Source organism: Mirounga leonina, unplaced genomic scaffold, assembly GCF_011800145.1.
Source record: "Mirounga leonina isolate KUSES-001 unplaced genomic scaffold, KU_Mleo_1.0 Mir_101595, whole genome shotgun sequence".
In the NCBI taxonomy this organism is placed as follows: domain Eukaryota; kingdom Metazoa; phylum Chordata; class Mammalia; order Carnivora; family Phocidae; genus Mirounga; species Mirounga leonina.
In genome coordinates this window covers 7,478,101-7,500,815 of record NW_023270158.1, presented here as the reverse complement: position 1 = coordinate 7,500,815, position 22,715 = coordinate 7,478,101, and the positions used below count along the sequence as shown (strand labels likewise).

Genomic DNA, 22,715 nt, shown 5'->3' with positions numbered 1-22,715 from the left:
TGTTAAAAAACATATTGACTTATTTATAAGGTTCCCTACTAATGATCACTTAGGTTGTTTTAACTTGTTCATACAATGCTGCAACAAACAGCTTTGTTCATATTGTTATCTAATTAAGTATGCATCTATGAAGGTATGGAACGTTACATAGAAATGGAATTGTTGGGTCAAAAAAATGTGCATTAAAATTGACCTCCAGGGGCGCCTGGGTGGCTCAGTCAGTTGAGTGCCTTCGGCATAGGTCCTGATCCCAGGGTCCTGGGAATGAGTCCCATTCCCAGCCCAGCATTGGGCTCCCTGCTCAGTGGGGAGCTTGCTTCTCCCTCTCCTCCCTGCTCATGCTCTCTCTTGCTATCTCTCTCTCTCAAATAAATAAAATCTTAAAAAACAATGGACTTCCAGGGAGTCTGCATTAATGTTCTCATAATTGGCATAGGTTTCCCTACCCTGTAAATAATACTGGATGCTATGTAGTGTTAGATTTTGCCATCTGCTAGGTTAAAAGTAAAATCTGTTGTGATTTGTTTAAGTATAAGCTTGTACATTTTCCATGTTTATTAAGACCATTTGTATTTCTGTTGAGAACTATTTCTATCCATCGCCTGTTCACATTTTTTTACTAATTTGTATATATTATTATTGAATGTATATATTGAAGAATTTGGTCCTTTTTTTTTTTTAAAGATTTTATTTATTTGACAGAGAAATAGAGAGAGAGCACAAGTAGGCAGAAGGAGAGGGAGAAGCAGGCTCTCCGCTGAGCAGGGAGCCAGACGTGGGGCTCGATCCCAGGACCCCAGGATCATGACCTGAGCCGAAGGCAGCCGCTTAACCGACTGAGCCACCCAGGCACCCCTTAAAAGATTTATTTATCTGAGAGAGAGAGAGAGAGAGAGAGAGAGAGAGAGTGAGAGAGCAAGAGTGGGGAGAGGGAGAAGTAGGCTCCTCGCTGAGCAGGGAGCCTGATGCGGGACTCAATCCTAGGACCCTGGGATCATGACCTGAGCTGAAGGCAGATGCTTATCCGAAAAACCACCCAGGTGCCCCCGAATTTGGTCCTTTGTAAGACGTATTACAATTTTTCTTCCAGTTTGTTTTTTGGCTTGGTTTATAGTTTTGCCTATGTAGACATTTTACATTTTGGTGTGGTCAAATTGCTCCTTTGCATTAAACCTTTCCCAGTTCAAGATTACAGAAGATACTCACCTGGTGTTTTCTTATATTGCTTTCATAGCTTCATTTAAAAAACAAAAATAAAGCAAAAACTTTTTTTTTGCCCACTGGAATTTACTCTAGTGAAACTAATTTAGGGATACAGCTATAAACTGCCCCCCCCAACTGCTAGTCCCAATACAATTTCACAAAATAATCCAACCCCAACATTGATTAGATTTGCCATTGTTACCATGTGTTAAATTCAGCTTTCCCCCAACTCTTCAGGATGGCAGTTCACGAGAAGAATGCCATGAGGAGAGTTGCACTCTCACCATTTCTCCCTTATCAGGATAATACCACCACACAACCATAGCACAGACCCTATTGTTTTCCCATCCAAACAGTCAGATGGGGCACAGAACAGCACTGCTTTCCTGACTCTCTGGGCAGCTTTTCTCTTGTCAGGGAGGCAGCTGGTAGAACATCACCCCTCTAGATTCCAGATTTGCCCATGATGGCTAAGTGGCAATAAACATTTCCTTTATTTAAACAACCTCTTGTCCATTAACGATTTGTTTTTAAGTATACTGAAGGAATCTTTGTTATAACTTTTACTTTTTCTAGAGCAGAGTTTTTTGACGGTGGCACTAGTGGCATTTTAGGACACATAATTCTGTGATGTGGGGAACTATCTTGTGCACTATAGGATGTTTAGCAGCATCCCTAGCCTCTACCCACCAGATGTCAGTAGCTCCCTCCCCATTTTCTCTATTTTCTAGCTATGGTATTCATATAGGCAAGTTTTTTTTTTCCTTCTTCAGAAGAGGTATTTTATTTTTGCTTTTTCTATTACACAAGATATACACATCAAGTGTTAAAAAGTCAATATATACACAATATATTCTACAACTGAGCACCACTAACTGAACATGCAGAGAAATTATACTAGACAACAGCACCCGACAGTATTTTGGGGAAATAAAATGACTAAAATAGATTTAAACTGACTAATACTATTAAATCACACCTAATATTGAATACAATGGAAATCAATACAGGTAAGTTAGGAAAAATGTGTTTATATCAAAGAATACAATCAAAATTAAGATAGCAAACAAAACCTATATAACTTTTTTTTAAACAGGAAAATACTTTACATATGTAATTGTTCATTCTTTTAAAGAAAATCTGTTGCAAGCAAAATTATCAACCTTCAGAAAAAACATACAAAGAATTACCAAACACATTCCTAAAAGTATAAATATGAACATCTGGAAAATTCAGAACTTTAAAAATTTGTAGGCAATACATGAACTTCATATTTAAAAAACCCTGAAAATAAGTCCCATTTTTAGAACAGTTGTATAAAGAATGGTCTTTTGATGTGAGGTTCATAAATTATCCTCCTGTTGGGACCAAACTTTACAAAAACACCATGTATTTAAAATAGCATTACAGAACAAGATATAGCATCTTAACAATGTTATCTTATATAAAGGAATACTTTTTTTTTTAATTTTACTTTTACTACTCTATCAAAACATGACCCTTAGATGTGTAGGAATCATTAAAAAAATTATTTCTTAGAAGCAATACACAAGAGAGGCATATTTATTTGCAATCACACTCCTAGAAGACACTTCACAAGTTTGAGAAGGGTCTGCTCTTTTTACTGGCTGTTTTTGTTCTTTGCGTGTGTTAGGATATGAGATTTCAGGTTAGTTGACTGAGCGAACTTCTTATTACAAGCATCAAAGGGGCACACGTAGGGCCTGTCTCCGGTATGGATTCGCACATGTGTACGCAAATTGAAATCCAGGGAGAAGCGTTTTCCGCAGCCTTCAAACGTGCACTGAAAGGGCTTCTCTCCAGTATGTACCAGTTGATGTCGTTTTAGTTTTGAGTTCTCGACAAAAGCTTTGCCACATTCTGCACATACGTGGACTCTAGGACCGTGAGTGTGCAGATGTTTCCGCATAGCAGTGTTATCCCTGAACATCTTCACGCAGCCTTTATGAGGGCAAGCTATTGTTCTTGGAGCATCTTCTTTGGGTGTTCTTGGCTTCATTCTAGTAAATTCTGCCAGTTGTTTAGGATCTGAGAGATCAATACCAGGTATTCCTTCAGGAGGAAGCTTCTTCCCTGTCATGTACTCTGAATAATCAGGAGCTGAGTTCTCAATCTGTCCTGTCTCATGGTCTCTTTTCTCACTTGGGGACCACATGGTGACGGCGAACTCACCCTCCAGGGTTTTGATCTGCACCTGCTTCTGCTCCCATTTCCTGGGGCCCATCCTGCAGTTGCTACTTCCCGCCTGGGGCTCATTGGTGGTGTAATTTTTCTTACCGCTGGCCTTCCAGCTTCGGCTGCTGCGCTTCTTGCTGCGGCTGTAGGTTGATGATGATGTGGTAGCTGACAAGGAAGCCAGGGTCTGCTGGAAGCAGTTGTTTTCATCAACCGGAATGACCATCTGGTCCTCGAAACTGCTGTTGGCCTGCAGGTTGTCTGACTCGTAGCAGCCCACCACTTCCTCCTGTGTCTGCACCATGATTATTTCCTGGTTGTGGTCCCCTTGGTTCGGGTTGCTGGTAGTAAGCGGCTGCAGCGCGAACAGAGGCGGATGGTAGTGGCCACCGTGTACCCAACTGCCGCTGATAATCTCATACTCCGTAATGGTTTCCATCGCCATAGCCTCCACATGGATGGTCTCCACAGGGACGGCCGCCACAGGGACGGTCGCTACTGGGACGGTCTCCACATTGATCTGGTGCAGCTCCACAGTATCTGTAAGTACCTCCGAATTTTCTGTGGGGATGTAGAGAGCGTCCTTTGAGGCCATGGCTGAGAGCTCCACAAAGGCTTTGGCTCCTGGGCAGCGGGTGGGCGGCTGGAAGGCTGCGTTAAAGGCTGAGAGAAAAGCGAGAGCTCCAGAGGAAAGCGCGAGCGCCAGAGGACGGTGTGGGCGGTTGAGCGGGAAGAAGCAGAAGACTCGGAAGGCGTGGCCGAGGACGCCGAGAACACGGAAGACGCGAGGGCTTCTGGGAGCGCCAGGCGCATGCGCTTCCCACTACCTCAACAAGCGCATGCTTACGTTCACTCACGCGCTCGTGGACGCTCCAGCCCTCATGCACACGTCACCCTCCCCTCCCCACTCCGAACGCCACGCTATTGTTTTTTGAATGTTAATTCGGTAACTAGGTTTTTCACCGAATTTTTCTATATTTCTGTTGATTTTTCTCCTTTCCTTCCCCCACCAAAGTATATAACAGTATCTGGAAAAAAAGGCTTACTCCTAATATTTTTGCTTCTTTCTTCCCTCTTACTGTACTGACCCGTATTTAGAGACCCATTTAATGGTATCAGTGATAATTGATAATGGGATTGCTTGTCTTATCCTTTAATAGGAATGCTTGTTAGTGTTATGCCATTAGGAAGTATCCAGCTATTTTTACTTCTACTAAGGAAATTTTTTGGTTTTTTAGCCATTAATGGATGTTGAATTTTGTTAAATACCCAGTCCAATATCTGCTAGATGAGGATTACTTTTCCCTAATGGTAAATAATGTTTACCACTTTCAAATACATTTCCTATTGTTGAACCATCCTTGCATTGTTTAGATACACCGTATGTAGAGTTTTTGGTACTTTACAAGATGTTGTATCAGTGTTATATTAGCCTAATTTTTTTTTTTTTAATTTCTTCCATGCACTGTGGAAAGTTTATACTAAATTAGAATAAAAAAAACAACTTTCCTTCAAGATTGGAAAGAATTACACCTATGAAACTTTCAGGGGCATTCTTCATCAACTTTTTAAATTTCTCCCATTGTAATTAGCCTATTTAGATTTTTTTTCCTATCTTCTCTGGAGTTTATGCCATTTATATTTTTAATTAATTATCCAAGTTTTTGAAAATTTTTTGCAGAGATGAACAAAGAACACTTTTATAATTGTTTTAGTTTTTTCTGTATCGGTTGTCATTCTGTCTATACATGCTTTTTGCCATGTATAATCCTTTTTTTCTTCAAACCTCTCGGGCTTAAGGTTTTTTTTTCCCCTAATTTATAATTTTCTACCTACATCCTTATTACATTGCTTCTTAACTATTTTATAGTTCTTTTCTCACTTCTTCAGTTGAATGTTTAACTGACTTTCATTTCTTATTTCATAACTGTGTAAGACAGTGAATTTTCCTTTTAGCAAAACCTTACAACTTATGTCATTATCATTTTTAAATATACCACAATTATTTTTGGAACTGAATTGGTCAATTTTTATGTTTCATGGTCACTTGAAAAGAAACTGTCATGATATAGAGTTTGACATATTTATTGAATTTTACTTTACTAATTCGAGTTTTGATGATCTGACTTTTCATACTTACTTGCCATGTATTAAGAGATGAGATAAGCTTCCTTCATTACATTTTTGTTTTTTCCTTGCACTTGCATCTTTTCCATTTTTGTTTTGATGGTTTGTTACTTGATGCAGTGAGTTCACAATGATTACATTCTCTCTGTGGATTACCCTCCTTATGATTATTAAGTCACCCCCTATGTCTAACTAACAATGTAGTCATATTTCCTGTTCACGTTTCCATGGTATGTCCTGTTCATTTTACTTTCAACCTTTTAAAAATTGTTGTTTTTGAAGGCACTGGAATGTACATTATTTTGCTTTATTACTTTTTTAAAAAATATTTAAGTAATCTCTACACCCAACATAGGGCTCAAACTCACAAGCTCAAGAGTCACATGCTCCTCAGACTCAGTCAGCCCGGAGCCCCTTGCTTTATTACTTTTAACTGAGAATCTTACAAACTGAATTTATCAACCAAAAGGTGAGATGTTTTCATTTGTGAAGTGAGTATTTTCCATAATGATACACATATGAATAAAGAAATTTAAGTTTGTTACCTGCACAGAATATCCTTAGCTGCTGGACTGGTGATATAAGTTGCAAGTGAGTGGTGAACAGATCAACAAATGCTCCAGGATAAATAACGAAGAGAAAAATCCCAAAGCCATTAAATCGAACTTGTTCCCTAAGAAATCACATAAGAAAAAGGAATTTACTACTAGTACTGCATTTTTCAAATTAATAATGTATTTTAAAACTTACCACTGTGATTTAAATTCTTGCTTAACAAGTCTCTCTGGACAGTAGAGAAAAATAAACTCATATATGATGTATATTTATCTCGTAATTTTACAATAGTGTACAGATTTGGTTGTCTATGAAATTTCATTATGTAAAACAAGGGCATTCTGAAATAGGCTTAAAGCTTCAAAAGTTTTAGAAACCAATATGCTGAGCAAATAACTTGAAATTAGTCACATATATAAAGAAATGGTTAATATTTGTGAAAAACTAAATGAAAAACATTTTTATGGTTTACTCTGAATTATTTTCAGAGAAGGACACAAAAGAAAATATAACTCAAGTAAAGTAAATATTTATATCTGTTTTAGCTATTATTCATAAAAGTAGAGGTTTAAGTGTATTCCTGTTGAATTATTGTTAAAATAAGTATACTTAAATATGCATAATGCTCAAATTGTCCTTAAGAGAACTACTTTTTATCAATTCATTCTCTAAAAATGGAATTACATATAATAGCCTCATAAGACCAAACAGCTACTCTAAAAAAACCATTCCCCAAATATATTGTGCTTTCATTTAGTACTGAATATGACTGTAAAATTCACTTTCACTTGGCAGTTGGATTTTATAAAAGATTACCCATACTGTTTCACAAACGTACACTGAAGTATTAAACTGTTAATAACAATGATTTTATATGCAAAACCCTAAAAGCTGCAATGCTAAAAATAAGGACACAAAGGTGAGAGATTAAAAAAAAAAAGTAGCTGCCCACTTAAACCACTATATGTCACACTTGTGTAACAGCATATGCTCTGTCAAGATGAGGGTTTATCGGCAGTCAACAGACTCTTGTTCATAAGCAACTGGAAAGTAATAAGAAGTGATTACATCTTCTTCTATAAAATCTTTTATCTGGTCCACATACTCAGAGGATAAAACACATTCCCATCAGTATGTGTGTTCACCATGGCAGTTAATTATCAGTGGGAGTGAAGGGGGCATTGTGCTCCCTTATCACAATTTTATAAGTTTAGGAGCCTTTAAAATGCTCAGGTGTAATTACAATGATACATTTGAGTAGTCAAGACAAGAACAGGGCATGATACTTAAAGCAAGTTCCAGATCTCATCCTCTCTTATCTTCTACTTGGGTTTCTAGATAGGCTATGATATTTGTTAACAAACCCAGAGCTTTCAGTGTTCTTGCTCTAGCCAGCAGAGGCCATGAGTAGAAGCAGGAAAGTATTTCAGCCAATAAGTCAAACAAAGTACTAAGAAGGCAGGTGGGTGGTCTCCAAGTGTAGTGGTTATCATTCCGACCTAATAATGAATATAAAGATTAGGTTTCAGGGTTTGATGAAAATCTTGAAGCACCATGACGATATAACCAGGCTGGCAAAAGGCAAAGGGTAGAAGACCTAGATTACAGATATGCACATAGTTATTTGAGTATATTCATCAATATATTAATCATTATAAAAGAGAAGGTACCTCAAAATAATGTGGATATGCACTGGGCAATATCCACAGAAAGAAAAAACTATCAAATTTAGCAGATTTTAGTAATAAACGCTCCTAAGTAAAAAGTTTTTACATGTAGTAGAAAGAAAAATGTTACCTAATAGCTGCTATCCCATGTCCAATTTCATGTACAACACCACTAATGAGAACTGCAGCGAAGAAATAGGTCAGTTGGTTGACAGGTAAATTTATACCAGGAACCTGTTCACAGACACAATGATAAATACACACATGGGCACAAAGAAACCACGATGTTCGCTCCATGTTAAAGCTTAAACTTCCAGGCTGAAGGTTCTGGAAACTAAAAGTAGGGGTGCCTGGGTAGCTCAGTTGGTTAAGCATCTGACTCTTGGTTTCAGCTCAGGTCATGATCTCAGTGTCATGAGATTGAGTCCTGCCTTGAGCCCCGCTTCAGGTTCGGTGGTCAGCACTGAATCTGCTGGAGAATCCGCACCCCCCACGCCCCCCACTCCTGCTCATGTTCTCTCTTTCTCAAATAAAGAAATAAAATCTTTTTTAAAAAAAGTAAAAGTAATATGAATAGCAGTGGTTCACTTCTCTACTATATCACAATGAAAGTAAAAACGTCAGTTTTTCGGGCGCCTGGGTGGCTCAGTTGGTTAAGCGACTGCCTTCAGCTCAGGTCATGATCCCAGGGTCCTGGGATCGAGTCCCGCATCGGGCTCCCTGCTCTGCGGGGAGCCTGCTTCTCCCTCTCCCGCTCCCCCTGCTTGTGTTCCCTCTCTCGCTGTGTCTCTCTCTGTCAAATAAATAAATAAATAAAATCTTTAAAAAAAAAACATCAGTTTTTCTGAACTAGGCAGTTTTTGAACTAAGCACACCACCAATCTAAAGATAACAGTAAACACCAGGTTAAAAAGTCGAAACTTTGGGGCACCTGGGTGGCTCAGTCGGTTAAGCGTCTGCCTTCGGCTCAGGTCATGATCCCGGCGTCCTGGGATCGAGCCCTGCATCGGGCTCCCTGCTCAGCTGGGAGCCTGCTTCTCCCTCTGCCCTTGCTCCTCCCCCCTGCTTATGTTCTCTCTATGTCAAATAAATAATAAAATCTTTTAAAAAAGTAAAAACTTTAGCTTCCTGAAGTATTCACCATGGGAAAGAATTAGGGAGCCTGGCAAAGTGTCAGGGAATGCGGAGTGACAGTGACAGAGTCAGCAACTGTTCTACCCTCAGGGGCTAGAAGCCTGATATGGAAATTCTTATTACAATTCCTAGTCCTTCCTCTGAATTGTTATTGCAAGGTTCCAAGTACTTAAGTGAGTAATATAGGATATTCCTGCCTCCCATCAATGAGTTTTCATTTTAATATTCTTGAGTTACATGAGCACTGGTAATTAAGAGTAGTGTAATCAAGTGCCTCATTGGTGTGGGAGTGGGAGCACCATGACCTCCATTTCTTTGATTCCATCAAATTTGTCTAGTACACTGGTCAGAAAAATAGTATCAAAATGATACATAAGTATTATATTAAAATTTAATGCAGGAAGTAAGTTCTTTGGAACATACAGACATATCAAGGACCTATGAAGAAGCAGAAGTTGTCTTGCAAGCACATGCTCCTATGATGATGTGCATGTATCACTGCATACACAAAGCAAGTTTGCTATTGTCAGGGCTGCATGGTATAGTTTTTTAGATACCCAAGAATCGCCTTGTAAGATAATCATTCCCAAGTTCTGTCATCTGTTAAGGAGAAATTCCATAAATTAGGTTAAGTGGGGCACACATCATTAATATTATTTACATACTGAGCACCTATTTCTCATAGTCCAGGAGTTGGACCCTAAAAGTATCCTTCTAGAGGAAATTCCTCCTCTGTCTTATTATTACTTTAATTATAAACTGGAAAACTCAGAGAAACAGAAGCCTATAATCCTGATCCCAAAACACAAAACAAAAAACCATTCTCAATGTTTTATGTCCTTCTAGTCTTTTCATATACATATATTTTTAAAAAATTATACTTTTATTATAAATATGGTTTTGAAACCTGCCCCTTTCACTTAATGGTATCATAAACATTTTTCCATGAGTGTTTTCTGGCTCAACATGATTTTTAATACCTGTATTGCATTCTATAAAATAGACTGTTAGGCATATAATTGTTTAAAAAGTTTCTCCTCTTATAAATACTGTGATAAACCCATTTGGACACATATATTCAAATATTTGGGGGGAATAAATTCTTAGACAAGCATGGTTGGTTCTGGCTCTTTGACATTCTGGATCCATCTCTAACTAGCTAAAGTGACCTCAAGGAACTTTGGATTATTCCCAACATTGCAATTTCCTCACTATTAAAATGGAAATAACCACATTTACATAAAAGGGTAATTTTGAGGATTAAATAAGATAATCCTTGTCCCATGTTTAATATTATGCTTCATGGAGAGTAATAAATGCTATCATTACACAAAATTTAAAGGACTTTGATACATATCAAACTGTTCTCCAGAAGCAGACCCTTCCATAACCTTGGGCAAAGTAATATTATTCAAATATTTCAAATCTGCAATTTGAGGGAAATAAAAAGTTTGTTTGATTTATATTTCTTTGATGATTATTTTTTATTTTTATTTTTTTAAAGATTTTATTTATTTGACAGAGAGAGACACAGCGAGAGAGGGAACACAAGCAGGGGGAGAGGCAGAGGGAGAAGCAGACTCCCCACTGAGCAGGGGGCCCAATGCGAGGCTCAATCCCATGACCCTGGGATCATTACCTGAGCCGAAGGCAGATGCTTAATGACTGAGCCACCCAGGCGCCCCTCTTTGATGATTATTAAAGCTCAATTTTTTCCCCTACTTCTGACCATTGATAGGTCTTTTGTGAGTAGTCTACTCATGACTTGTCTATTTTTTTCTCCTAGAGTGTTCTTTTGTTCTTATTGCTCTAGAAGATCACTTTGAATATCAACGATCAGTCCTCTGTAATACATATCACAGATGTATTCCCAAGTTCTTTTGCTTTTTAATTTTATTTTACTTTTAGTTTTTTGATATATAAAAATTTTTGTCATCAAAGCTATCAATATTCATGGTTTGTGCCTTTAGTTTTATGCTTATGTCATTCTAATTCTGTGTTCATATAGCAGAAACCCGTTTTTTATCTTTCAAGGTCTCATGATTTTGTGTTTCAATTTTAATTCAATTGGAATTTATTTTTGTGCACAGAGGAATTTCACTTTTAAGTCTCCTTTAGTAACTGAAGAGGAGATTCAAGCCATGTTGCAGGGATCACTTTCTAAATTCATAAATTGCAAGTGTCTTTCCTTAGTTATGAAACTAGTTTTCATAATCTTCATTTTTAATGTATGCATAATATTTCCCTGTATGACAATCCCATAACTTAAGCATTCCTCAATTACACATTGTGATTGTTTCTAATTCTTCGTAATAATAAATAATGTTAGGAGAAGAATTTGATGAATACTTTTTTTCCATATTTGGAAGTGTTTCCTTAAAACTAGAGTCCTAGATGTGTAAATAAATGGTCAAAATGTATTTTTATGATGCTCATTATCTGAAGTTCTCTTTACTCAGCCCCTACTAAACAACTCTTTCTAAGAATAGCAGGATGGGGTGCCTGGGTGGCTCAGTCGTTAAGCGGCTGCCTTTGGCTCAGGTCATGATCCCGGGGTCCTGGGATCAAGCCCCGCATCGGGCTCCCTGCTCCACAGGAAGCCTGCTTCTCCTTCTCTCACTCTCCCTGCTTGTGTCCCTGCTCTCGCTATCTCTCTCTGTCAAATAAATAAATAAAATCTTAAAAAAAAAAAAATATCAGGGTACGCTCTTCTACATACCTGCTCTGTTTCCATGTTGTTAGGGGTCTGCCTGTTCAGATCACTAGTTTCCTTTTCTCTGACCCCTCTTCTAAATTTACGTACTTAAGATTAATTCTTATACACACTCTCTCTACAAGTATCCATCTTATTTTACCTTTATTTCAAATACATCAGTAGGCTTGATTCAATAGGACATTGGTTCCCTTGCTTTATTATCATTTTTAAAAGATTTTATTTGAGAATGTGCGTGCGCATGCACATGCACGCATCCAAGAGAGAGAGAGCATCAGCAGGGGGAGGGGGAGAGGGAGAGAGAGAATCTCAAGCAGACTCCATGCTGAGTACACAGCTCAACACAGGGCTTGATCTCATAACCCTGATATCATGACCTGAGCTGAAATCAAGAGTTGGATGCTTAACCAACTGAGCCATCCAGGTGCCCCTTTTGCTTTATTATTTTACGGATGTAATGATGAGATAAGGTAAGGATTTGAGTATGTGACTATACTAACAGATGGTAGGTCTTATTTGCTGGCAACAGTATGTGACTGCCCATCTGTCTTGGCCATGATCACACAGGGTATTAAATGTACCAGAATTCTGATCTCTCAATGACACAGAGTGCCAGGTTTTTGGGAATTAATACTGAATGAGGCTGTAGGAATTATAATGTAAATAGAAAGTACGTTCTCTGAGCTACAAGAACCCATATCAAAGCCAGAAGACATAACATTCTTAAATGTACACATAAATATGCACAGTGGACTACAGAGGACAGCTTTTTCATGGTTCTGAAGCATGACTCTCCTAACAGAGTCAATATTTTTGTGAACTCTTTGAATAAACTGAGAAGCAGAAAGAAGAAATAATAATAACACTTTGCCATTCTAATCCTAGCAGGCAGACAGGTGAATGATCACATTTCCTCCCAACCTGCTTCTTTTTCTACTATCTCTTCTTTAGCAAACAATAATCAATTGTGTAGCCTGAGAGTTTGGGATCACTCCAGCCTTAATGAGCCAGCCAGATACCCCCCCCCAAAAAAACCTTTTTAGAATGGTCTTTTCATAATCCAGACCCTATCTCTATTTCCCATCTTATCTCCTGTACCATATACCATATGCCAATATACCACCTAGACACAGGTGAAAGTTACTTTATAGTTCCTTGAAGAATTACTGGTCTTTCTTTAGGGAGTACAGCATAATGGCTCTGAGGTCAGTGGTGGGTGAACACTGGGCCCACCATATACAAGCTGTGACTACAAGCAAGTGGCTTAACATCTCCCTTCCTTGGTTTTCTCATCTGTGATGAGATACTTATCTCTAGATTGTTGCAAGAATAAAATAAAATGGGCACAAAAACCTCACACAGGAAGCACTGTTATTATTACTCTATTATTCCCCCCTCCCTAAAGAGGAACACTTTACATAGGGTTAAAATGCAATTTATTTATACGGTATAGAGATCTTTAATAGGCAAATATGGTTCTCTCTGTTACTGGGATGCTCAACTGCCATCTTTCCTTAGAGGCTATGGGGAGTCTCCTCACCCTTCCCTTGAAGCTCTCCTCTCCTCTCTTCCCAGGGCCAGGGACATCTCAGCATGCCTCTTCTCTGTGCCATAGCACCTGGTACTCTGTCCAATTGTAGCACAATCACGGCAGCTCTCCCTCTAGACTGAAAGCTCCATGAGTGCTAGGATTGGATTTTGTTCCCCATATAAGCAGGATTCAGCATAGGGCCAGTAGGCAGAATACATTTAGTAAATGTCGAAGAAATAAATCATCTCTTCTGAGGCCTCACCTGGCGAATCCTTTGAACCTCTAAAAAAGAGCTATGACCATAGGAGAGATTCATTATCATTCTCTACAAATGACTTCTAAATCTATCCATAGTGGCCCAGCCTAGTAGAAACCACAAAAAGAAGAGTTAAAAAAAAATCAGTAACTAGCTCTTAAATAGTCTATTCCATTAATAAGAGCACGATTAAGAACATAACACCCATGACTCATGGAAATAAAAACAATACATGTAAAAAATTTGAAATAAAAGTTAGTCAATGGTAAAGCACCCTTCCGCACTCTGGAGACATGCATCAATAAGATATAGGTTTATACATGTGCTTTCAAGTGAGAATTATTATAAATAGCTTATAAAGGAGTAAAGGAGTAAAACTCAGCACATTATTCTTCACATCAGGAAATCACAGTGATTACTGAAGGTCTTGTATCTTTAAATAAAAGGATATTATTGCTTAGAGTCTGAAAGCCATGAAGAGGAAAGGGGAACACTTTACACAGGGTTAAAATGCAATTTATTTATACAGTATAGAGATCTTAAATAGGTCACCTCATTCCTTGATAGAAACAATCATTTAACACCTCGAGAAGACAACATGAATTGAATCAAGTATCTGTATAACTGTTGACAATCTTGATGGTGGTGCATTTGTTCTATTAGTACTGCTGCAACTACATATTGCAACAAATCTTTGCTAGATTCCCATTAATATTTTTGTTTAAGCAGGTAATTTGAGAAATGAGACTTTTCATCTATTTCCATATTTATAATATGGAGAGGAGTTATGCTAGCCAGAAGAAATACCTTATATTCATGTTGCAATAAACTTAAAAAGCAAAAAGAAGGTACTTACCACAACTTGTAGCACTTGCTCATTGTGAAGTGAGGAGGAGGAGGAAGAGGAGGAGGAAGAGGAAGACGATGAAGAGGAAGAAGCAGAGGAAGAGGAGGAAGAGGAAGAGGAGGAAGAGGAGGAAGAATAAGAAGAGGGAGAGTCAGCCATCATCTGTGCCAAAGTCTGCATTAGCGTTTTCCCGAGGAGGAAAAAAGAGCTGAACATGGCAATTACGCCAAACACCATTCCAAAATTGAACCTGTCGGGAGGAAACAAAATCACATAAACACACAATTCCTTACAATTTGTGGGTTAACTAATTCATCGACCAGCCACATTTCATAGCTTCAAAATAATGGCTAAAAATTTCACTACTTCTGGGGCGCCTGGGTGGCTCAGTCGGTTAAGCGACTGCCTTCGGCTCAGGTCATGATCCTGGAGTCCCGGGATCAAGTCCCGCATCGGGCTCCCTGCTCGACAGGGAGTCTGCTTCTCCCTCTCCCACTCCCCCTGCTTGTGTTCCCTCTCTCGCTGTGTCTTTCTCTGTCAAATAAAATCTTAAAAAAAAAAAAATTTCACTACTTCTGCCTTGTTTTCCTACCTGAACTTCAGGTATGTGACTGAAGCACAGGCACTGATCTCTCTAAGCAGCTGTAATAGTTTATAATTCTCTCATAGATGAAGAGGCTGAATACTGTTCCCAATAAAAAGTTTCTTTCCTCTCATGTCTTTTGCCCATTTACATAGAATTGTTTTGATCTCGTTCTCATATAATTACAAAAGCCCTTTTGACATTATAGACATCCATTTCTTTTTTCCCCTACCAATTCTTTTGTTTGCATTTTATTTTAGCTATATTTTGTGATGAGCTTAAATATTAACATGGTAAACTTTAACAACAGTTTCCTTCTACTGTTTTAATAATTACAAATTACCCTTCTATAGCTGGGAATAATCTATTACATTTTCTAACTTTTTTTAAAAAAAGATTTTATTTATTTATTTGCCAGAGAGAGCGAGAGCGAGAGAGAGAGCGCAGAAGCAGGAGGAGCAGCAGAGGGAGAGGGAGAAGCAGGCTCCCCGCTGAGCAGGGAGCTGATGCGGGACTCGATCCCAGGACTCCGGGATCATGAGCTGAGCCGAAGGCAGTCGCTTAACCAACTGAGCCACCTGGGCGCCCCATATTTTCTAACTTTTTATAAGTTGTGTTTTTCAAGGAACTTGTCTGTTTCATCTAAATTGTCAAATGTATAGGCATAGAATTGTTCACAATAGTTTCATTTTTTAAAAACATCTATGGAATAGGCAGTAATGTTCCTTTTTCTCAATTCTGATTTTTTTAAATTGAAGTACAATTAACATATTAGTTTCAGATATACAACATAGCGATTCTATACATTATTCGATACTCACCATGCTAAGTGTAGTCATCATACAATATCATTACAGTATTATTGACTATATTCCCTATGCTGTACTTTTCATCTCTGTGACTTATTTTGTAACTGAAAATTTGTACCTCTTAATCCCCTTTACTTATTTCACCCATACCCCTGCCTACCTCCTGTCCGGCAACTAACAGTTTGTTCTCTGTATTAAGATTCTGCTTAGTTTTTGTTTGGCTGTTCATTTGTTTTGTTTTTACATATAAGTGGAATCATACAGTATTTGTCTGGCCCTGTCTAATTTATTTCACTTATAATAATACCCTCTAGGTCCATCCATGTTGTTGCAAATGGCAAGATCTCATTCTTTTTTATGGCTAATATTCCATTATGTATATATACCACACCCTCTTTATCCATTCATCTTCCTTTTAAAAGATTTATTTATTCATTCTAGAGAGAGAGAGAGGGAGAATGAGAGAGCGAGTGGGGGGAGGGGCAGAGGGAGAGAATCCTCGAGCAGACTCCCTGCTGAGTGTGGAGCCGAAGCAGGGCTCTATCCCACGATCAATGAGATCATGATCTGAGCTGAAACCAAGAGTCGGACGATCAACTGACTGAGCCACCGAAGAGCACCTCCATTCGTCTTTTTTTTTTTAAGCTTTTATTTTTATTTATCTATTTTTTTTGAGAGGCGGGGGGCGAGAACAAGGGGTGGTGGCAAGAGGCAGAGGGAGAAGGAGAGTCTTAAGCAGGCTCCACACCCAGTGCACAGCCTGACACAGGGCTCGAACTCATGACCCTGAGATCATGACCTGAGCTGAAATCAAGAGTTGGACACTTAACTGAGCCACCTAGGCACCCCTCTGTTCATCTCTTGATGGACACTTGGGCTGCTTCTATATCACAGCTATGGTAAATAATGCTGCAATAAACATAGGGGTGCATCTATCTTTTTGAATTAGTGTTTTTGTTTCCTTTGGCTAAATATCCAGTAGTGGAATTACTGGATCATATGGTATTTTTTTTTTAATTTTCTTAAATTGAAGTATAGTTGACATACAATGTTACATTAGTTTTACTGTACAGCATAGTAATTCAACAAGTTTATACCTGTGTTCACCACAAGTGTAGCTACCATATGCTGGTATTTTAGTTCATTTTTTTTGACAAACCTCCATATTGTTTTCCACAGTGGTTGCACCAGTTTATATTACCATCAACAGTGCACTAGGGTTCCCTTTTCTCTGCATCCTTGCTAATGCTTACTGCTTTTTATCTTTTTTATACTAACCATTCAATTCTGATTTTTAGTTACTTGTATTTTCTTCTTCATAATTATGGAAGAGGTTTATTAGTTTTATCAATCTTTTCAAAGAACCAACACTTGGCTTTGCTGACTTTCTTTCTGTATAGTTTTTATTTCACTGATTTCTGCTCTTTATAATTTCTTTCTATTTTGTTTGATCCACTATTACATATTTTGCTTTTTAATGATCTGATTATTTACATTTAGCTCTATTCCATTTGGAGCTAAATTTCTAGCAAAAAGGAATTTGGACAAAGGCCTCCTATGCCCACACTAGAAATTCTGCCAACTACAAAACCTGTCAGTCTCTACGGTGTCCCAGAGATCATTATGAACCTCTTAACAATAAACACTATATGCTCCTCGATTGAAGAAATTTGGTAAACTAAAGGGGTATGCCTGGCATGGCCAGGGGACTCCAGAACCCTGCTGCTACAATCTGGCGGGCCATTTTCCCAATTGGTTTGTGTATATGCCTTACTGGTTGTGAAATATTTTAAATATCATTCTCCTGGAGGGGTATCACAAAAGAAGTATAGGGAAAAGCCTGCAGACTTCTGGGCATCCTATGACTCCCTGGACCCTTGTTTCTATGTGTGATGACAGGGGATAGAATTCTACAGAATTAGTTTCCTGATAGAAAATGCTCCAATTTTTTTTTGCATTTCTTTTGTTTTTGCATTTCTAGTAGTGTATAACTTACACGGTAAAGTGCACAAGTCTCATACATACAGCTCACAGAATTTTTACATGTGCACCCATGTATCTACCACCCAGATCAAGATATAGAACCTTGATTTTTGATGTATGCAAAAGTACAATGATGTAATCTCCTAAGTTTATATAAAACCAGAAAAGTTTTATACAACCATTTTAAAACTCAGCAGATTGGAAAATAATGGAAACAGTTCATTCAACAAGCATTTCTCATGATCACAACGACTGATTTAAACAAAAAAAAGAAAATGAAGAATACCACTGGTAAAGCATCCTTGCTTTCCGCCGTCCCCAACTGTAAAAGGCACGATTGAAAACAGCAGTTTGCCATCTTATGTGAAAAGGGGAGATGCTCAATCCGTTGTTTTCCAGCCAGTCTTCATAAGAATGCTTAAAATACACAGATGACTAGGAGAGAAAGAAAAGTTCGACATCACTCAGTTTTGAAGAACATGTATGAAGTTTAAGAAAATCAAAAGTCTTTTCTATAGGAATGCAAGATACTGACTGTCCAGATACTTATAATTTAAAAGCTTTATATTTATTCTTCAGGATATTAAAGGTCTCAGACTAGCTGGTCTGTTGAGGTTAGGGTCTGGCAAACTATGGCCCATGGGTTAAATGTGGCCTACACCCTGTTTTTCTTTCTTTCTTTTTTTAAAGTAATCTCTATGCCCAATGTGGGGCTCAAACTCATGACCCCTGAGATCAAGTCACATGTTCTATCGACTGAGACAGCCAGGGACCCCATAATACAGCCTGTTTTTGTATAGCCTGTGAACTAAAGATGGTTTCTGCATTTTTAAGGGATTGTAAAAAAAGACAACAAAAACCAAGAATATGTGACAGAGATGCTATGTGGCTCACAAAGCCTAAAATACTTATCATCTGGCCCTTTACAGAAAAAGCTTGCTGAGCTCTGCTTAGAGGAGCACTGTCCAACAGAAATATGTGAGCCACAAATGCAAGCCACATATATAATTTTAAATTTTCTAGTAGCTGAATTTTAAAAAGTAAACAGAAACAGATTAATTTAAATATATTTTTAAACTAAAAATATCTTAAGATATTATCATTTCAACATGTAATAAACTATTGAAATATTTTACATTTCATTTACTTATTTGTATGTAAGCCTTTGAATCCAGTGTTACTGCACATTTCAATGTGGACTAGTGCCATCTCAAATGCTCCATGACTACACGTAGTTAGTGGCTACCACACTAGACAGAAGAGTTCTAGAAGCCTTGTTACAACAAAAAGAGGTCTTGTGCTATAATTTAAAAAGACCCCCAACCAATCCAACACAGGGGACGAGTTAGATGGAATCAGTGCTTTCTATCCTCTTATGAGCAACAACCTCATAAGAAATTAGGCTGCCTTTTATCATTTAAAAGTACAAAACTTACGTAAAGCCATCTTGGGTCTTAGTAACTTACATTTTCCAGGGTTGAGGGGATAGCTGCTATACACAGCTTAACAAGAGTTCTATCTTTAGGGAAGTCTGAAGTCCTTGTGTAATGTACGATTTTGTTTTATATACCCTGACACTGACCCCTATTACCCCGCAGTTACAGTAAAGTACAGTTAAGTATTTTGTTATATTGATGCTCATCCATTCGAGAAATTTGTCTCTAGAAGGGTATTTCAGCCGTATCAGTCATAAGAAAGGACCTGACTGAGTATAGGTATCTGTTCGCCTTTGGATCTGTAATGTTCTCTGTTCTCAGTCTTCAGGTGAAGTTTTAAAAACTTGCTTGTTTTCCAGGACTTGGAAAAGTAGAGTGACACACCCCTTCAGTATATGTCTACTAAGGAAATCTTCGAAGAACCAAACGTGGAACAGCAGACCAAGTTGAAAGCAGAGAAGCTGAAGGTGCAGACTCCTAAAACTTGAGGTTTCTCCATTCCCCAGGCAGATATTCTGAGTGACGGTTAGGTCTTTTGCTCAAGGAATAGTGCTCTGTTGGAGAACTAGGGGCTGTTACTGAAAGTGAAGTAACCTGATCACCTCACACACTTGACCAGAGACTGTAGAGGTTTGAAAAGTTCTTTTTATTTTGGACTTTTGTCACATATGCAACATGAAGAAATCACGTGGTTTTGTTTTTTCTAAACAACAAAATCACTGTTGAAAGAGGCAGTGGCTGGTACTGCTATATGCTAAACACTATGCCAAGTACCTGCAGAGGAAGCACCTAAGGATCTTGTAAAGATGCAGATTCTGATTCTGTAGGTCCGAGATAAGGCCTGAGATTCTACATTTCTGACAAGTTCCCAGATGATGCGAGTGTGCTGGTACTTGAACTTTAGGTTGAGTAGCAAAGCTTTATGTACATGAACTAATGTAATCCTCTCTACAATCTCTGAAGATCCTTACCATTATTACCTCCATTTTGAAGATTAAGAAACCGAGGCACAGAGAGTAATTTGGCCAAGGTCACAAAGGCTGGGAAGTGGCTGAACCCAGCCCTTGCTCTAAGGACTCTACTGTAAAACCTCCTCACTTGTAAGTTCAAATCCAACAAAGAAGCACAAGTATCATTTCATTTTACTGTTACACCTAAAACACACAATACTAAACTGTAATACTCTATTTAAAACGGTATTCATAACATGAAGGTTTTATTAAACACTTGAGAGCTGTACTGTGGAATAAAATTTGTATGTTGTAATGACTTTGTTACCTTCACCCCCCCATTCAATTTCAAAGGTTGCTTGAAACATGTGGTCAGACAATTGTGCATAATTTTTGCTACCCTTCCCAAACAGCTGAAAAGTGGACCGTGCACCCGGGATGTACGTGTGGGGTGGGGGGAAGGAGATTAGTGTGAAGAAGTGGGTACAGGGTGCAAATGAGAATTGTAGTAGTCAAAAACTAGTTATTTAAATCCTTGTTACCTGAGTATGCTACTTTGAAGTTTGGTCTGTAGACTAACAACACTGGTAGCACCTGGGAACTGGTTACAAATGCAGAATCTTAGGCCCCGCCCCAAACCTGCTGAATCAGAAAGCAATTTTAACCGGAACCCCAAATGACTGTATGCACTTTAAAGTTCGAGCCCGCTGGTCTAAAACACAACTTGATTTAGATTCATTCCAGTACCACAGTCTTTGGAGGGTCGTGGCCTTAAAGACAACGAGGGAGAACAATGCCTTTCCTAGGCGGACTTTTTATTTTCCTCCCAGGTGCACTGCCGCGGGGTCTGGCAAAGCCCCGACCCTCCCGAGCCCACTACTGGCGCCTCCCGGGCAGGACCCGAAGGCGGCGGGGCCTGCACCGCCCCGCAATGCGACTGCGGCAGCTGCGCAGACCGCCACACCCCTCCCGCGGTCCGCCGTTTTATTTACTCCACGGGGCCCGGGCGCCACGCGGAAAGGCGCACGTGGATACTGGCAGCGCCGCTTCCAGCCCGGGAGGCGCGAGGCAGGGGAAGAGAAAAGGCCTCGGGCCTTGCGCCCCGGCCCTGGACACCGCGGGCTTGGGCTTTAGGCCCGAGGCCCTCACCTTCAGTACCAAGTCGGTCAGGTAGACGGCAGTCCAGCCGCCCACCACCACTACCACCAGCGACACTGGAATCATGGCAGTGGCGGAGGCAGCGGAGGGAAAGCGAGCCCCGGCGTCCTCTTCCCTGTGAGCGGCAACGAGCCGAAAGCGCGGCGCCTACAGCCCCAGCATCCGCGCAGGAACCAAGCTGCCGCCGGTTCCTTTCTCGCAGTGGCTCCGTTTCCCCCCGGGCCCTTCCGGAAGGCACACAGAGACGGCCATGTGCGCACCGGAAAAGGGGGCGGGTGCTTATTTTCGTGGGACACCCGGGCGCCGAGGTGTGGGCGTTTACTCGACACCGGCTCCCAGCCCTCTAGCGATTTCTTAGGCTTTGGCCCTCCCTGCTGTTGGCTCATTGTTTTCTCCGGTTCTGGTCTGGGGTTTGCTGTTCCAAAAGCTAGTGAGAATTTGGGGTCTTCTGAAGGCGGCGGGTCATGTCTCCGCCTCCCTGACCCTGTCATAGGTATCCAGATTTAAGTTAATTATGTTTATTCTTTTTTTAAATTGAAGTGTTATTTACATAAAGCGAAATCAATGCAGGTCTCAGTTGTCCATTTCCATTAGTTTGATAATTGCATATATCTGTGTACCCTAATCAAAAGAGAGAACATTTCCATCTCAGGAATTTTCTTCGTGTCTCTTCCTAGGCAGTCCTCCCACCCCACCCCTGTTCTAATGTATTTAAACTGTGTAAATAGAGCTATAGGATAAGTATACTCTTTTGTGTCTGGCTTATTTCGCTCACCATGATATTTTTTCTTTTTTAAAAATTTTATTTAATTCAATTAGTTCATATATAGTGTATTATTAGTTTCAGAGGTAGTTTATTGATTCTTCAGTTGCATAGAACACCTAGTGCTCATTACATCAAGTACCTTCCTTCCTGCCCATCATCCAGTTACCCCATCCCCCCACCCACATCCCCTCCAGCAAACCTCAGTTTATTTCCTGTAGTTAAGTCTCTTAAGGTTTGCCTCCCTCTCTGTTTTCATCTTATTTTCCCCTCCCTTTCTCTATGAGCCTCTGTTTTGTTTCTTAAATTCCACATATGAGTGAAATCATATGATAGTTGTCTTTCTCTATTTCCCTTAGCATAATACCCTCTAGTTCCATCCACCAACATAATATTTTTGAGATTCATCCATGTTGTTGATTAAATTAGGTTCTTTTCGCAATTGGTGCTATGTTTAAAAAATTGGAGGTCTGAATATCTGCACTTCTTTTTATGTTGACTTATACCTGATTATATGTTGACCTGGAGTAGTGGTTTTCAGCCTTGGCTGTGCAGTAGGATCATCGCGGGGCTTTAAAAATTTCCGTTGCCCATTTTCCAGCCTAGACTAATTGAATCAGAAGCTCAGAGTGGGACCCAAGAGTCAGTATTTTTTAAGCTCTTTAGGTCATTCCACTGTGCAGACAAGATTGAGAATCACTGACCTAGAGGACTTCTAAAGGGAAGGAAAACCTTATTTATGGAGTGTTTTAATGCATTCTCTTAATGTTCATGTTTTTGTAAATTAACTTTTCCGGAAAAGCA

General features: G+C 39.3%; 1 protein-coding gene across 7 annotated transcripts in view; it reads right to left on the bottom strand.

Annotated features, from left to right (window-relative positions):
* MBTPS2 (membrane bound transcription factor peptidase, site 2) overlaps positions 1–21,396 on the bottom strand; it is a 48,961-nt gene extending 27,565 nt beyond the window's left edge. For 6 of the 7 annotated variants that reach the window (XR_004678451.1, XR_004678452.1, XR_004678455.1 and 3 more), the window contains exons 1-5: positions 21,140–21,349; positions 17,891–18,039; positions 14,239–14,479; positions 7,879–7,982; positions 6,072–6,199 (exon numbers count right to left, since the gene is read on the bottom strand). Coding sequence is in view for 2 of the 7 variants with exons in the window: in XM_035000664.1 (XP_034856555.1) it covers positions 6,072–6,199; positions 7,879–7,982; positions 14,239–14,479; positions 17,891–18,039; positions 21,140–21,214 (697 nt within the window). In the remaining 5 variants the exon portion in view is untranslated. Of the gene's footprint in view, positions 1–1,977; positions 3,961–6,071; positions 6,200–7,878; positions 7,983–14,238; positions 14,480–17,890; positions 18,040–21,139 lie in introns of those variants that run through there. The other variant, XM_035000656.1, reaches the window with a different exon arrangement.
* Positions 21,397–22,715: the final 1,319 nt, after the last annotated feature.